The sequence below is a fragment of the Salminus brasiliensis genome, chromosome 13 (assembly GCF_030463535.1).
Source record: "Salminus brasiliensis chromosome 13, fSalBra1.hap2, whole genome shotgun sequence".
Taxonomy (NCBI): domain Eukaryota; kingdom Metazoa; phylum Chordata; class Actinopteri; order Characiformes; family Bryconidae; genus Salminus; species Salminus brasiliensis.
In genome coordinates this window covers 38,328,633-38,346,719 of record NC_132890.1, presented here as the reverse complement: position 1 = coordinate 38,346,719, position 18,087 = coordinate 38,328,633, and the positions used below count along the sequence as shown (strand labels likewise).

The 18,087-nt window shown below is 41.6% G+C and overlaps 1 protein-coding gene across 1 annotated transcript; it reads right to left on the bottom strand.

Annotated features, from left to right (window-relative positions):
* Positions 1–270: 270 nt before the first annotated feature.
* On the bottom strand, positions 271–15,940 carry ilvbl (ilvB (bacterial acetolactate synthase)-like). Its single transcript, XM_072694786.1, has 15 exons — positions 15,498–15,940; positions 12,425–12,626; positions 11,578–11,705; positions 10,241–10,379; positions 10,001–10,112; positions 9,364–9,463; positions 8,441–8,538; positions 7,607–7,743; positions 7,346–7,480; positions 6,150–6,264; positions 5,852–6,021; positions 3,906–3,976; positions 3,667–3,738; positions 2,928–3,033; positions 271–2,362 (listed from the first exon to the last, which is right to left on the bottom strand). The coding sequence occupies exons 1-15, from the start codon at positions 15,597–15,599 to the stop codon at positions 2,184–2,186; spliced, it is 1,866 nt and encodes a 621-aa protein (XP_072550887.1). The 5' UTR covers positions 15,600–15,940; the 3' UTR covers positions 271–2,183.
* Positions 15,941–18,087: the final 2,147 nt, after the last annotated feature.

Below are 18,087 nucleotides of genomic sequence, written 5' to 3'. Positions count from 1 at the left end.
CCAAAGGCGGAGGGTTGGAGGTCACTGCTGTGGAGAGCACTAATGCTATCAAACTGAATCGGCTAAATAAATCCATCTATCCATCTACACCATATGGACAAAAGTATTGGGACACCTGCTCATTCAATGTTTCGTCGGATATCAAGGCTATTAACAAAAGACAAAATACTTTCCAGTTTATTCCTGGACGAAAATAAGGACACATGCTCTGTACAGAAGATATTTCTGTACATTTAAAGCAAGCTAAATCGGTACACGATGACACAATCGTGTGTTTCGAACATGAGAGTTTATTTACAGATCTGCTTACTCAGGCAACAGCATTTTACCTAAGCCTTTACATGTACTGTATACGGAGTGCTTCAGCCCAGGTTCAACACACATACATCAGTCTTAAAGGCACAGTAACAAATCCAGCCTGCTGAAGACACAAACATGAACCCACACAGCCGCTGTAAGTGGACCCCTGGGAAAATAACATACAATAATATTGAAAAAAGGGCCTGATAAACATACCTAGAGTAAGACTGCTGACCCAGGCCAGGAGTTAGAATGTAGACATACACAAAACAGCCATAACATTAGAACCAGCTGAAGTGAAGAACACTGCTGATCTTTATCTACAGTGTCTCCTGTCTGTCAGGGGGTGGATCTATTGGGCAGTGAGTGAACAGTCAGGTCTTGAAGGTGATGAAGGTGATGAAGTGTAAGAATCTGAAACACTTTGACAAGGACCAGACTGGGATGTTCTAGATAATGGCTGGGTCAGAACATCTCCAGAACATCAGCAAGCAGGTTTTGTGGAGTTTTTCTGTTATGCAAAATTAGTCCAAAAAAATAAATACAACCAGTGAACCGGCAACAAGGTCATGAGCACCCAAGGCTTATTGATGCTCATGGAGGCCCCGCCCACCTCACACGTTTTGAATAGTTCGATGTATTGTGGTGGCAGAAGGAGGTCCTACTCAATATCAGGCAGGTGGTACTAATATTATGGCTGATTGGTGGTCCTTCACATCTGGGTCATGCAGTTTCTTAGGGTAAGCTGTACTGGACCCATCCCTCCTCAACTCTACAGGAAATGTCAGTTTGTTTGTTTGAGTTGTATCAGCAGTTCCCCTAGAGAGCGTTCCTGGTCTTCAGGACCTGATCTTACTAGTTCTTAACAGTCCGAACTGTAGAAATCTGAACGCGCTGAGGAGTCTGCCTAAACCTTCTGTCCTTTATCTAGTCTTCTGATATCTGGTGTATATGGGTTCCACTCTTGGTTCCTCTCCAGGTTTCTACCTTTCTATCTGAGGGAGACCATCTCTGTAAAGCTGCTTTATGACATCATTTGTTATGAAAATGGCTTTATAAATACATTTGAACTGAACTGAATAAATTTTGGAAATGTGATTCAGCAACAGTTCTTAAATACAACTGGTGATCTGCCTTAGGCCAAAACAATCAGAATCTTTACAATGCTGGGGTGCCCAAACATTTGCACAGCCAACATTGATGATTTTGATATATATATATATATATAAATATAAAATAATGTTATGAAGGTTAGATTAGCTACAGAGCCCAGGGTGCCCAAACAAGTAGGACTGTGTTCCATAATGTTTCAGTGAACATTATTTTAATTACTCATGTTTAATTACAGTAGTAATTAGTGCAATATTTAATATCAAACTGGAGCAAAACTGAACTACTGTACTGTTTAGTGAACCAGAGTTTTTATTCAGAATAATCTGCTACTACCTTCAATAAAAAATCCAATCCTCCTCTCAACACACATTTCTCAAAATGTCAACAATCACAGCAACAGCTCTGTTATTTCTTTATGTTAACTGAAAAAAATCTCAACATTTTTTAAAAGCACATTTCCCTCAACATCTGAAAGGCTTTAAAATCTGTAGTTTCATGGTCATTAAAGAAGCATCAAGACAGCAAAGGCAACCGTTTCCATTTCCCAGAAAAAACAAGAAATTAAAGGCTAACAATTCAAATATTTTCTCTTCAAAAAAGAAATCCCAAAAATCAAAACACAAACAAGTTTTATAAAAGCTCTGCTCTCGATTAGTGCTGGGATGTAAATGAACCCTGGTTCCCCATCTATTCATGCCTTAAACACTGAACACTATATTTCAGTACAGTTGTGTCGTTGTGTCCTCGAGTGTGTTGGGTTTCGGGGGATTCTACACTGAGATAGAGCCATCCCTGAAGTTAGTTTTCCCAATGAGAACATTTAGCAGCACTGCCTTTCCGTCTTTACATTCCCTCTGTGCCTCTTTTACAATGTCTTCAAGCTGGGACTCGTCCTCGCGCCCAATCAGGTGACCTTTGCCACCGTAACCTTGGGCAACAACGTGATAATCTGTACAAAAACAAAACAGGAACCAGTTTCAGATAATTCTTTCTATAAATCAATCGCTGCACACACTGTACTCCTACCCTCATTAAGAATGATAACAGCACGGTTAAAAAAAATAACCAACTGCGCTGGTTATAGGTTGTATTTAAATATCATTTTCTAATGTAACCAATCAACCGAGATTACCCGAAGACTAAATACACCTAAATTATGAAACCAAGACAGTGACATTATGTTAGCTGAGGAGCAGTTCCTCCAATTCCTCTTTTTTCAGTTATGAAAGTTCTGTTATGAAATCTGTAAATACATTCAGTTCTAATGTTACACACTTATATGGACAAAAGTATTTGGACACCTGCTCATTCACTGCTTCTTCTGAAATCAACAGATCTCAGAAGAAAGAGTTGCTCCTGCTTCTGTTGGAGTAACTGTCTCTACTGTCCAGAAAAGAAGACTTTCTACTAGATTCTGATCTCATTATAAACAAGATAAGACAGTGTTATTTTACTATATAGGCACACATGCAGACTCAGTCATTAGACAGATAACGTAGTGTAAAGTATTTCACCTGTAAAAGCAAGGCCACAGGCTACATTGCTGCCCAGAATGGGCACTTGTTCCCTGGAGATCTGACTCCAACAAGCATCATTTCCAACTAGGGCAATCACAGGGGTCTGAAATAAGAGAAAAGGAGTTGATGGCATGCATGTGTATGTAAACAGTTTGCACAAATATGGCAACACATCTGTATAGTCCCGTAACCCTTCTATGCTGTAAACAGCCTTCAGGGTCTGCAGGTATTGTGAAATAAAAAATGGCAGCATAAAGTAAAGAATCAGGGAAAGTACTATCCTGTAAACTTTAAAAGTCGAGTTTGAGTTAAGAAACGAACTAACTCACTTATTCTACTGATTAAATAATTACATTTAAGGTATGTCTATATAAACATATGTTCAGTTTTAGGATAAAAATTATTATATTTTTAATAGTAATATTTGCTAGAGACCTGCTTATACTGGCAATTATTTAAACTATTTGAAAAAATCAATTTGAGTAAAATATCAGTAAAGATTCTTAAAACTTATAGTAATGTATACCATGAACATTTACAGTGCACTGTCATATTAAGTTAATGGGCTACATTATTCAAACGCTATTTTCCAATATAGTGGACGATATTCAAACAGACCCCAGCACCGTTCTTTTCAGCAGCTGTTAAGTGGTTTATTCTACCCTGTTCCACTACATTCACTTTGTAGCTGATTTATTTGCGCTTTGTGGTTTTGGTTAAGTGCTGTGGTGAGTACCTTGTGTCTGGTGAAAGTATCAAATTCTGCCACACTGTAACCTAAGGACCCATCACCATAAACGATCCACACCTGTGGACGAAACAGCGTTAGTTCCTCATAGAGAACCTGCTCAACACCAAATTATCAAATAATACAACACTATCAGTAAATCACAGACTGTAGAGAAAGTCAGTGAGGATTAATGGCACTAGATGCTACAGGCAACTAAAGAGAGTTTGGTGGTGTTTAAGTGCTACCTCTGAGTCAGGGCGACAAAGCTTTGCTCCAAGGGCAAACCCTCCTCCCACGCCTAGGGTCCCAAAAGCCCCTGTAGAACACAGTAGCCTGTAGATGTTCATGGATGCAGAAACTGTGCTGTATTCATGTTACTATATTCGTCATTTGTAATAATATAAAATTGCTATAATGAAATTGTTCAGTGATCCTCAGCTGGTCCTGGAGTCCTCCATGCTCTGCACATGTTGTTGTTTTACCAGCTTATCAAGAGCAGAGAAAGCACTACATGTGCAGGGGAAGGCTACTCCAGGACCATGGCTGGAGCCACCTGCGGGTTCAACGAAACATTGGTAAAAAACCTTGGTGCTTGTGCCCTTGGTGCCCGTCTGTTATTGGCACCGCTGGTAAAAATAAGTTAAAATGGCTTTGAGAGAACATCTGATAGAAGTCTAACTTAGTGCACATTCCCCTTGTGAAGACCACAGCTCTGAATCCTAAAATGCTGCATTACAAAAGCCTGATTCTGTGGTCAGTGAATCGGATTTGGAGGTCCTGGTTGAAGACCATGACCAAGTCTCAGCCTCTCGGTAGCAGCGTCTAGAACTTTGTTCTATTTATTATGTAATGTTATATACGTCACAGCAAGGATTAGGAGCCACTCTGTATGTACAATGTGGCAGAGCATTATACAGAAGGGATTTCAGAATTCAATATTAAATATTCAAGTTATGTATTAAAGTATACATTTATGATGAAAAGGTATAACAAAAACAGGCAAGACTACAAATTTCATTATTAAATGATAAACTAGGACAAGGAAACAAAACAAATAAAAAGCAAAAGCAAAGTAGAAATAAAAATGATAAGAACAGAAAATAGAAATTTCAGTAATGGATAATAAAATAATAATGAAAAATAAATGATAAGAAATCCAATTCAACAACTACAACAGAGTATAATAGTAAACTAAACCCAGATACAGGCTGTATGGAGGTGGTGTTTCAGCCGGACTAACCCGTTACACCTCACCCATCTCCAGAGCCTGCTCCTGAAAGTCTCATCAGAGAATATTTCCTGGTCAACTGTTGTGGTTTAGTAACATTTACTAACTTCAGCAACTCCTGTCTGTCGTCTGATTACAGATCAGGCCTTCTTCTGATCTTTTATACGTTGATGGATAACCAATATTTGGCTGCTTATCACCATACTTACTGGTAAAGTGAAGCAGTACTGTTGCAGGCTTCAGTGTGTTTAAAGAGAATAGGTCAATTAGAACGATTATAGCATTTATAAAGTTGCTAATGATTGTAGATCACAGTTGTTTTTTATTATTAAAGAATTTCAGAGCTTCTCCTTACATCTTTACAAAGAGAGCAGCGATTATGGTCATAGTGATTATAGTGAGTAATATGGCCAAAATCATAAGGCTTTGAACAATTGTTCATTTCATTTTTCACTTCATAATTAATAATTATATAATATAAATGAGTATGTACCGCAAACTACTGATCAGTCCATCAACCCACTGTGGATTAGTCATGGTAATAATATGTATGACAGGAGCAAAGTTATTTCATGTCTAATTATTTTAATTTAAAAAAAAATCATCAATTCAGCTGCTGCTTTACAGACACATTACATTTGGATTATTTTAGCATTTAATAATAGTTATTTTTATTCCCTGCAGCTCAAAAACTTGATGTGTCAAAGCTTTGTGGATCCTGGTCTTGTATTCTATTCAGTGTTTATTTCAGGTATTCTGTCCTCTACTGGCAGTGTGCAACACTGCATCTATGCTTATTAGACAACAACTACAACTAATGCGGGCCATTTCTGATATCATCTTCAGACACGGTGGATTAACTGGGGCCAGCAGACTGCAGGGAAAACCAGGATGTATAAAGCACACACTTTACTGGTATGAGATATATTCTGCTGCTGTAGTATCTTATGTTGCTTTTCTGACCTGGGTCCAACCAGCAAAGGGGCCCTCGTGGTCTCATGATGTAGGCAGCACTGCCTACAAAGTCTCCTCCATCTGCAACGATGATGCTGTCCTCTGCCATCAGCTCATCTATACGGTGCAGGACATTGAGAGGATTCAGGTGCCTCTCAGTCTTCTCCTCTGCTTTAGCTCTACAACAGTCAAACAAGCAAAAAGATCAGACACACAGAAAGACATTGGACTGAGAATAGAAATATCCTTTTCTGACAGTCTATAACTAAAGGTAATACAAACATGGGCACTACATCAGTCATTTTACCTGTTGGTCTTCTCTTTGGCCTTGTCTCCATCTTTCAGATTCTGAGGCCAGTCTTCTGGAAATTTATGTCCTGCCAGGCCCTTAGACAGACGCAGCAAGAAGGAACCAACGTCACCTGAACAAGTGGTGAGTGGATGTCATTTATCTCTGATGGTCAAACAGCAGAACAGACTGTGGGAGGGTTGGGACTGAGAGATGTGTGCTTGTTAAAACAGTGGTATGGGGCAAGTGTAGGCATTAACTGCTAACTACTTCTTGTGAAGGGGATTTAGACTTCTTCCACATTTTTGCAGAACAGTCTCTGCAGAGCCGGGATGAGGTTGTACCTGCTATGTACAGGTTTGTTCTTACATCCATGTCCATGAAGTCTTTACTATTAGTGACTCAAGGAAGTTTTAAACTGTCATTTGAAACTCGCATTAAATTCTATTAAATTCAAATAGGTCATGCTTTATCTAATAAAAATGTGTTCACAGTCACTTGACCATACACTTGACCAACAACCAATACATAATCTGCAATAAGAAACATGCAGCTTGTAATAACGTTCTGCAGTGTCCTCCATAGAACAAATCAATAAACCTGTATATAAACATTTATATAAACACCTATGACTGTGCAACCTACTCTAAATGCTGCCAAGTCTCACAGAACTGGATACACCTGGCTATGGAGCTGTTTAGCTCAAACTTGTGGAGTACATCTGATAGGTGGGTCGGATCAAGGTCAGATCACGTTCTCACCACAAACCAACCGCTTTAGGGACCGGACTCAGTCCACCTCCTCTTTAGGGTCTCGGTGAGGTGGTTTTGGTCAGCATATGAGTGTGATTACTGTATTCACACCTGCCCACATGAATCAAGCACCAAGGCTGACAATGAAGCAGAGTCCGATTTAACAGAAAGTACCGTGCTCTCTAGTCATGTTTTCAGCTCTCTGTGTGGTTTTCTTTAATATTTTCTAGCCGATGTTCATGTTTCATGGTTTCTATGTAGTCACCTAAACTTTTAAGCTCCCAGTTAAAACTAGCTGGTGTGGTACTAAACCCAGCACACATACTAAACTCAATATGTTAGTAATGCATAAACTAATACTTAGTAATCTCTAAATCCTGGCACTTCTGGACCGTGTGTCTGATGACCAGTTACAGTCTGCTGTCTCTGTGTTTGTTAGATCATTGTAAGGCAGCGGCGCACCTTGAATGGCCACAGTTGGCTTCCAGAATATGTCCGAGTTCTTCAGCAGTTGCGTCTTGTCTCGGTTGACAGCAATAATTTTGCTGCGTCTGTTTAGCACTCTGCCGTAACTCAGTCTGAAGTCACACACCGTGCCTATAAAAGATGCAAATTAAATACATTCGAAATATTAAAAAAAAAAAAAAAAAGATAAGTAAGTAATTCTGGGAGACATCATAAATGCAGAAATTCACTTTCTGAACAGATGGTGAAGTTAGGTACCTGCTAGCAGCACCAAATCAGCCTCTTTGAGAGCATCTCTTCTGTTTTGTCTGATATGCAGAGGACTGTTTTTACCAAGCATCCCTCGAGACATCCCGCCCAGGAAGCAAGGAATGTTCAGAGACTCCAGAGCTTTCCTGGACAAGGATAAAAACAATCACACAACTTATAATCAACATCATTCAGGGATGAACAAGTAGCCTCAACCTATCCATCAGAACAACCTCTGGCAAATATTTACAGGATACATTTTGGAGTTAACCAATAAAAATCCACAGCATATCCTTATGCGTTTGCAGCCTTATTAATATAAACAATTAATACTTAATACGTATCTTTGCAAACCTGCTATCTATCTATCGATCTATCTATATATATCACTCATATTAGGCCTTGGGTCAGTTTAACACACAGATTAAGCAGTCTGTAATGTTGGCTTAGAGGAATCACTGATCTCTTAAATAAAAAAGCTTAAACCTAAGCAATTATAAACAACTACTAAAGTCATTTGTCCAACAAAAGCAACTTTAAATAACACTGCCTATAAATTACACTGTTGCTGTCCCAAATATAGCTAGTGCGCCCCCAAGTGGTCAAAATCCCAGCAGCATTAGGTGACAAATGTTGCAAATGTTGGTGTCTCAGTGCGCTGTGACGTACGTAGTCTTGACTGGCTCGATTCTACCCCACCTGCTCCTCACTAAGCCCCCCCACTAAGAGGACGTGAAACACAATGACTCTGTGTGTGGATAGGCTCTTTCGGAGACCTTTAACAGAGTGAAGAAATCCCACATTTCAGTTTTTCAATATTACTTGAATTCCACAGACACCGACCTGATGTCATCAGCCGGAGTTGGAGGTAGTGTTGCCTGACTGCCCAACAGGATCACTGGCTTCTTGGCCCTGCTCACCAGCTCTACACATCTTTGCACCTGGGAGGAAGGAAAGGGCAGAGTGGTGAAGGTGAGCATTACACAGTTCCACAAGAACATGCCTTCTTCAGCTCTTTAAAACATAGATTCTAACCCTGTGTAAAGCTCCCTGTGAGTGGAGACTATGCACCACTGCTTTACTTTCATACAGCATTTATAATGCATGTGCTTTCAGACCCTGACAGGCCAATCAAACACTGAGAGCTAATGCTAACCAAGGACTGCTAACCATTGTCTGTGATAAGAATGTTTGAGTGAAACTACACTATAATTGTCCAAATGTTTGTGGACACTTCTTTTAATAAATGCATTCAGCTACTTTAAGCTGCACCCATTGCTGACACAGATGTGCAAATGCACACATACAGCTTGTCTAGTCCCTGTAGAGAAGTACTGCCAATAGAATAGGACTCTCTGGAGCAGATCAACATGACCCTATTGGCAACATGCTGTGTTCTCTGGAAAGATAGTGGAGCTCCATCCAGTATTTTTAGGATGATGAGGTGGGGTGGTGACAACATCCTGACTTCACTAATGCTCTAGCCACTGAATGCAATCAAACCCTCACAGCAATGCTCCTCCAAATTCTAGTAGAAAGTCTTCTTCTCTGGACAGTAGAGACAGTTAATCCAACAAAAGCAGGATCAACTCTTTTTAATACCCCTGATTTCAGGAAAAAAAAACACTGAATGAGCAGGTGTCCCAATACTTTTGTCTATATAGTGTATGTATGTGAAAATTAACAAAACAAAATAAACGGCACACCCACGGTTTTGCTATGAAAACAATCCCACTGAAACATGGCTTAGAGGAGGCAAGTCTCACCTCCTGGTCTGTGGCTTGAGGTATATGGACAGGCAGAGGGGAAAAGTCTGTCCTGTCCCATGCTCCAGCAAAAAGGTTCATTAGATGGGTGTGAAGATACCTATGAGGAAACAAAATATGGTTCAGATTGTAGCAGACACTTTTTAGGGGACACTAATTTTTGCCAAAACCCTTACATCTAGAACCAACATTAGAGAGATGGAAAGGAACTGGAGCCCTGAGGCTGTCATTAGCAGGAGTGTATTGTGAGTACTGATGGATATGTCCTGAATGATTCCCTAAGCTTATTGTGATATCAGTGCATGCTGTTAATGTCCTGTCTTTATACGTATACTAGGGAACTAGATTTTTCAAACTTTACCCAAAGGAAGCTTCCTGTATTTATTTTACATTCACATTACATTACAGGCAATTATTGAACATCCAGTCTGCACTAAAGCTCTTGGCACTGAATGCAATCAAATTCTCACAGCAATGCTCCACCATAATCTAGTAGAAAGGCTTCCCTGGACAGTAGAGGCAGCTACTCCTAATCTACCAGTTAATAGTTAGTTACTACTAATCTTTTCTTTTTGAGTACAGGTAAATGAGTTATGTGAGCAGTACTGTACAGTGTGTAAAGACATGAAACTATTACCATGCAGTGATTTTCCCCATGATTCCTTTGGGAGTGCTTTTTGGGGAAAACTCCTTCTCCACCAGATGATAAGGATAGAGAGTGTCTATAGGAAACTCAATAAATACAGGACCTAAAAAAAACAAAGAATGATCTTGAACAGTGCTGCACATCACATGCACACAAACCCAGTACACCTCTGATGGAGTAAAGTGGCAGATGTATTACAGTACAGCTGCTGCTGCTGCTGCTGCTGCTCACCTGGTGTGCCGGACTGAGCAACGGCCAAAGCTTGTCTTACAGTGGGTACGATCTCCCTGACGCTCCTCACAGATGCACAGAACTTACAGAGTGGCTTAAAAAGTGACATCTGATCAATGTCCTGCAGAGCACCTCGACCCTACACACACACAGACACACTTACATTTATGGCATTTAGCAGACGCTCTTATCCAGAGCGACTTACAAAGTGCTTTGCTATTTACTCAAGAAAAACCTCAGTTGGTTAGAATAGACTAATAGTTCAAAGATACCTTTAAGCTTAGACATTACTAAACACATTACTAAACACACACACACACACAGCGCTCATCTCATGCAAACAAAAAATTAGGGTACTTCTATACAGAACCGTGAAAATTCAAAGAATAACTTGGATGCTTAAATGGTTCTCTGACTGGTTTGAAGGTTCCTCTGTGAGTGTTTCTATACGGAATCTTTTTAAATGGTTCTTTATAGTACTAAAAAGGCTTCCACTGTTGTTATGGGTCAAAGAACCCTTTGTCAGAACCCGTTTCGCTTCGAGTGTAGATGATGGATCACAGATTACATGCATTCTAATACCTGGAGGCTGTGACAGTGAGAATAGTGAACAGGGGACAGCTTCCTGGTTCATAAACAAGGATTCCTGGCCTGTTTGCTGTGATATACTGTACAGCACTACCTACTGTACAGCAAAAGCTGTCGGCTCCTACAGAGAGCTCCATCAGCTTTGAAAAAGTCCTCAGCTTTATGATTTAGAGCAGGGCTGCTCATTCCTGGTCCTGGAGATCTACCACCCTGAAGAGCTCAGATCCAACACAGCAGACTCTAATGTCCAGTTGCTCCTGGAGGCCTTCATTATCTGGATCAGGTGTGTTAGATTCGGGGTGGAGCTAAACTCTGCAGGGTGGTAGATCTCCAGGACCAGGATTGAACAGCCCTGATTTAGAGAATCTGGATCTGCTACTAAGTGGCTCTATTGATAGAAAATACACAGAAGGTTCTGATCAGTAGATTAAGGGGACGTCAGGAAAGCAACACAGAATTTTTAACATGCATAAAATTAGAGATTGAAACATGGCACACTTACTCATTAGCCAAAACAGTTTTTGTTCAGGAAATAACGTCTAATAAAGTGTTTTAATTTAAAAGTGAAATTTTAACACTAAAATTCTGATTTTACTGCTTCACTGCTGAAAGTTAACTTAAGGCCAATTCCAGACACCCTGGAATTCCATTCTACACCCACACCTACAGTATATTCACAGTACATCATTTCCACACAGTGAGATTCCATGCAGTAGACAGACCGATCACACAGCCTACATGCACTTCACCTGCAGCAGAGTGGCAGCTGCTCCACCAATCAAAAGCAAAGGTGATTCAGCCATCTGAGCATTCTTCACTGCAGTAACTGTATTAGTGAGACCTGGTCCTGCTGTAACTGCAGCCACACCAACTGTTCCTGCAGGACAAGAAGAAACAAACAGGACCAGTGGATTACGACTGTTCCTATTCCCCGACCCAGTTATTTCCTGCATATTAAAGTATTGACCTTTATATTCTGCAGTATTGTAGTGATTCTGAAAAACACAGTATTGGGGTCCGAGCGGTCCAGTGGAATAAGGCGCTGTGACTATGACCACAGGGTCGCTAGTTTGAATCCCCGTCTTACTGCTAGCCATTGGCAGCCGGACCCTGAGTGAGCACAACAGCCTTGCCCTCTCCAGGCTCAGTAGATGGCGCTTTCTCTCCACATCACTCATGCGTTGTAGACATTGTGGTTTGACTACATAGGAGATATGGAGGCTGCTGCATTTATCCTGAAAAGGCTTTTGCTAGTGGTCTGGGGTGTATGTAACATTTGAGGGCCTGAATATAACAATGTTAAGATGGTCACTTAAAGGTTTGGAGCCGGCCCGTTTTACAGATCTCTTTTACTGATGTGGGTTTTCCTTCTTAAAGAGGACACAACCGAGCAGATGGAGCCTCTCACATGCAGGTTGGATGGGGTACCGATTCTGTGGGTGAAATTGATTAAATGTTCTAACTAGGTTCAAGATTTTCGCACTTGCTAAGGTATCTGTTCTGCAGTGTTCTCCAAGTGAAAGGCAACCACACACCCAGTAGACAGTGATCACAAATGTAACATATTCGTTTCAGCGGAGATTCCTTCAGTCTTACCAGAGAGTCTCGCAACTGCGTCTGCAGCGAACACAGCTGTGGCCTCATGGCGAGTGTCCACAACACGGATGCCTAGTTTCTCACATGCCACCAGAATGGGTGAGATGTGTCCACCAACCAACGTGAAAACAAACTTGATGCCATGAGCTCGCAGAACCTCAGCCACACTCTCGCCTCCATGCCGGGGGCTCTTTGTCTCTGTCTGAGATAGAAAGCAGAAATTACAACCAATTAGTCACTCACTGTTAGACGTTACATCCAAAAACAAAAATATGCAAATTAGTGGTATTATGGTCATTAGAAACAGGCCCCCCATCAGGGGTGTATACAAAAATACAAATGTGGTAAACCCTAAACACTCAGTAATGCAGCTGCAGAACAATAGGCTGCGGTGCTTTATTATATCATGGTTATAACATTATTATGATGCTTTAGTGTAAAATCTTATTAAACATATATTCTCTAACTACATAAATGCCCACTGCTATTTACACCTGCCACATTTATTAGTAGTGTAAATCCACTGCGACCACGGACCTCTCTCTGCCTGTTTAATCAAGTCAGTTACATCAGCTTCTTCTGCCTGCCCTTCAGTCAGCGTCTAGCTTGTAACTAGATAACACTGTTAGGTCAACACTGTTAGCGTAATAAACCATTTTTATCATTACATGCAAGACCGTGATGCTCTGTTTCTTTCATGGAGCTCATAAAAGGTTACATGTAAATATTAATAGAAGGCTCCAGCATAAATGATCTGCTAAATTTGGTGAATGGAGTTTGGAAACTGGGATAGAGGTGTGGACTGACTTGCAGAACGATTGAATAGACCTGTCTGCAGCCATATGAGATGCACTGCTGTTAAAAAACAAACAAACAGACAAACAAACAAAAAAGTTCTCATTTAAATGTTTCAGATCATCCAACTAAAGTTACTAGAAGATAAAGACAGCATGAGTAAACACGTACTGCAGTACCTTTAAATGATCATTCTATTTATTAAAGATAAAGATTTGTTCAACACCTGTATCACTCATGTGGAAATGTAACTGTCTCACATAAACCCGATAACTGGTTGTGTCACTCTTGGCAATAAAACATGCAATTATTTACAGGATTGTTTAAATTCGGCTGCAGTGGACGGTTTTCCAGCTGAACTGCCCGTTTAAGGTCTTGCTGCAGCATCTCAGTGGGATTCGGGGCAGGATTTTTAAAACCTTCTTTTCTGAGGCATTTAGAGCTGGCCTTGCTTGTGTGCTTCGGGTCATTGTCCTGCTGCAGAACCCAACTGCACTTGAGCTTTAGACGACAATCTGACTGATGGACATTCTCCTTCAGGATTTTCTGGTAGAGAGAGCAGAATTCATCAGTTCCATCAGTTATGACAAGTCGTGCAGGTCCGGCAGAAGCAAAGCAGACCCAGACCATCACACAGCCACCACCATGCTTGACTGTTGGCGTGATGTTCTTAAGCTGGAATGCACGGTTAGCTTCCATTCATCTTTTTAGGGCCAAAATCAAAAACACAAAAATCTTTGTGTTCTTTTTGGTCAGCAGTGGTCTGCTCCCTGCAACTCTCCCATGAAGGCTGTTTTTGTCTTTCTCAGCGTGGAATTGTGTACACTGGCGTTAACTTGAGGCCTGTAGATCTGGGTTGTTGCGCAGGGTTCTTTTGCGACCTCCGGGATGGAACGTCCATGTGCTTGTGGTGAAACTGTGGAAGGCCGGACACTCCTAGGAAGGTTCACCACTGTTTAACCCAATGGTCAACTGAAGTTGGTGACCTGGTTGATTTAGTGATAAAGGTTGTTAAGTATTTTTTTTTATCTTCACTAAATGGAATGAGCATTTAAAAACTGCAGTGTGTCTTTACTCATGTTTTCATCAGCCCTACAGAAAAATATGATCTACATGAGAGTGTGTGTTCATGTGTGTTTACATTTACCAGCTGTTTCAGAGAGGACTTTACCACAACAGGTGAAACAGTCTGTTCAAGAGAAATAAACACAAACCAGGCTGCTGCATTTCGCTGATGTTGTTTTTCCTCCTATTGTACTGAACTCATACCAAACCAGGGCCCAAACCGGCCACAAAAACAGCCTGGTCAGCTCAAGCTGGTTAAGCTGATTGACCAGCTCAGCTCTCGACCAGCGTAGGCTATGTTTTTCTTTAAGTTAGATGATTTAGCTGGTCAGCCAGTATGAGCAAGCTTGACAGCAAGCATGAGCAGCATCACTAAATCCAAAATCAAATATACAACACACACTATACCGGTCAAGAGCTGGTCAGCCAGCTAGCTTACCACTATGGGGTGCGTTTTCACCTGAATTACCAACTTGGACCATCTGAAACCACTAACCAGCTTAAAGAGATTACTATACTGGTCAAAAGCTGGTCAACCAGCTAGCTTACCAGTATAGGCTATGTTTACTTTTACATTTAGGGCATTTATCTGACGCTCTTATCCAGAGCGACTTACAGGGTTCCTCGTATTACAGAGGTGGGCCAATGCAGTGTTAGGAGTCTTGCCCAAGGACGCTTATTGGTGTAGCGCAGCACCCACAGTCACCCAGACCGGGAATCGAACCCCAGTCTCACTGGCAGATAGTGGTGTTATCTGTTGCTCCACACCAACCTGAATTACCAACTTGGACCATCTAAAACCAAATACTTGATTAATTTGAGATCATTTCTCATTGTGTTGAGATGCTTTATGCTTTTGGAATTAAACAAATACATTTGTACTGTAGGTACGGGCAGGTACGGGCAGGTACGGGCTTCCACATCCTAGTCATAGTCTCACGTCTGTCCTGTCCCATAGGAGAAGAGCTGAGAGACACCCCTGCCTGACAGTCCTCTCCTCATGGCTTCTGTTATCTGGATAATAGAGACCTTGCTTTGTGACACCCCACCTGGACAGGTGAGTTCAAAGTTCAGTTGCTCTTGGGTAAGATAAGAGTACTGACTGGTGGTAAACCAGCACATGTCCACTCACCACAAGAATCCGATAGGACTCTTCACCTCCACCCAAACCTGGAGACACACCTGCCCTACACACAGAGGTGAAGCTACGTACCTTGTGGAGTAACCGGTAGAGTAAGCCGAGCCTGTAGGCAGCCAGCAGAGCCCCCCCACAGGCAGCGCCGAGGCAGCAACCTACGACCGTGGCGACGTCCATCCGCAGGCGAGGAGGTTAAACTACTCAACTTCTTCAAAACCAGGAATTAAAAGGGCGACAAACAGCACTAACAAAATATTAATATTAATATTAATAATAAACGGTGGGCTGCTGCGGCCAGTGCAAGCGCCAAGTTTACTTTTCAGCACATTCAACACTTTTCAATAATACGCGAGTTACGTATTTGTCGCACACTACTTTATTCGACATATTAGACCTGTCCCCGAGCTCAACGACTCACTATCGTAGCTGTCTGTCCGTCTGTCTGTCTGTCTGTCTGTCTGTCTTCCTGCTCGAAACTGCTGGAGCTTCAGCTAGGCATGACCTGTGCGCAGGCTACGCTCGTTATGGCTCTACGCTGCGCTACTTGCGTAGGGCTCGGTGATGCAGAGTGCTTTCACGCGCTGGTTGTTCTTCGAGAATACCAGTCACACCGGAGCGCGAGGATGACTTACAGCTCGCTCAGCCAATGAGAAGCCAGACAACACCTCGGTCACCTTCGGCCCACTAACCGCCAGCCAATGACGTCAGATTGTGCTGGAAGGACGCGGAGACACGAATAAGGGACACAGCGATTGGACGTTTAGCAAGCACGTGTGCAAATATCGCAGGTGACGTCTCCTGGAAACTAGATCAATACCATCTGTACCATCGTTTATTAATTATTATTCATGATTATATTAATTTGCATTGCTGTACTGTCTGATATTGTGATTAGTCTGTGATTGTGATTAGTGACTTTTTAATTGATCTAATTTCCTACTTATATTTTAAGTTTATATATATATATATGTACAGAGAGAGAGAGATATTTATTATTATTATTATTATTATTATTATTATTATTATTATTATATTACCTTGAGATCTTAATTTCGTTCCACCCCAGGTACCGCATGTGATGTGAATGACAATAAAGTCTCCTTGAATCCTTGAATACTAAATACTGTAGTACCAGTACTGGTATTAGTACCAGTACCAGTACTATTTAACTACTCTAACTACCTCATCCATATGTCTGTACACTCTGCACAGCTTTGGCCTTTAGTCACTGCTCATCTGTATACTATACACTGACCAGCCACTTCATTAAAACCACCACTTGTTATTTAGGGACTGTACAGCAGCACTGTGCAGTTCTACAGCTCCACAGACTGTTCCATCTGTCTCTCTGCAGACTCTGTTAGCCTCCCTTCATCCTGCTCTTCAACGGTCAGGACACCACAGGAGCACAGCGTACCTGCTGGACTGAGAGTAGTCCACCAGCCAGAAATATCCAGCCAGCAGCATCCTGTGGGCAGTGTCCTGTGGGCGGGGTCCTGTGGGCAGCATCCTGTGGGCAGCATCCTGTGGGCACTAATGTCTAGAGGATGACCAGCACAAACTGTGCAGCAGCAGATCAGAGCTTTAGTCTCTGACTGTACATCTACAAGCTGGACCAGCTAGGTATGAGTGTCTATTAATAGGAGTGGACAGTGAGTGGACAGTGAGTGGACAGACAGACACAGTGTTTAAACACTCCAGCAGCACTGCTGCGTCTGATCCGCTCGTACCACCAGCACAACACACACTGCTAACACACTCGCCACCACCAGGTCAGTCAGGGTCACTGCAGTTCTGAGAATGACCCTCCACCCAAAAATACTACGGTCTGCTCTGTGCTGGTCAGTCCTGTGGGGTCCTGATCATTGAAGAACAGGGTGAGAGGAGGCTGATAACTGCAGAGGAGCAGATGGAGACAGTCTGGACTTCTGGAGATCTACACACTGCTCCTGTTACACAGTATTTTGCATTCCTTTTATATGAATTTCTGTTTTATTTATTTTATAATATGGTCTACTTATATTCCTTACGCTGGAGTTAAACATTACAGGAGGAGCAGGTGCTGCAGAAACACAACAGTGTAGACAGTGTACAACTACTGGAGAGTTCTACCATATCTGTGCATGAGATCAACATGCACTAGGATTATAATATATAATTATTTTGGGAATAAATTAAAATTAAAATCCTGTCTTACAACACAATACATTCTTTACCCCCCCCCCCCCCCCCATCACCCCCCTTGATAATTTATCTACGTTTTGCATCTGAGTCTGTGACACTGTGAATTTCCCCACTGTGGGACTAATAAAGGATTATCTTATCTTATATCCAATATTATTGTTATGCAAAACAGCAGTTGCATTTGACATTTATTTGATGACCTCATCTCCAGCAAGATCAAAAAGCCTCGCATCACAATTAAATAAACACTGAACTGTCCTTAAAAATGAATATTCAGAGTGAATGACACCACAGTTATTGAATGTGCTGTAAATGTAGACGTGTTGAGGTTAGAGGAGGGGCATCTTACCCTGAGGAGCTCCTTCCCCCGAGTCACCCTACATGCTATGAGATACGGTACGTTTTTAAAGAAATGTTTGAGCAGAGATAAATCCATGTTCACGTCTTTTGAGGAGTCGGCGGATTCTTCAGGTACAAGCCA

Bases quoted from the DNA above. Each gene is read 5' to 3' on its own strand.
- ilvbl (XM_072694786.1), bottom strand. From the start codon at position 15,599: ATGGACGTCGCCACGGTCGTAGGTTGCTGCCTCGGCGCTGCCTGTGGG. The intron at 7,481-7,606 runs GTACCTAACTTC...CATCTTTTATAG, and splicing joins TGATTTGGTGCTGCTAGCAG to GCACGGTGTGTGACTTCAGA. The intron at 6,022-6,149 runs GTAAAATGACTG...TGACTGTTGTAG, and splicing joins GCCAAAGAGAAGACCAACAG to AGCTAAAGCAGAGGAGAAGA.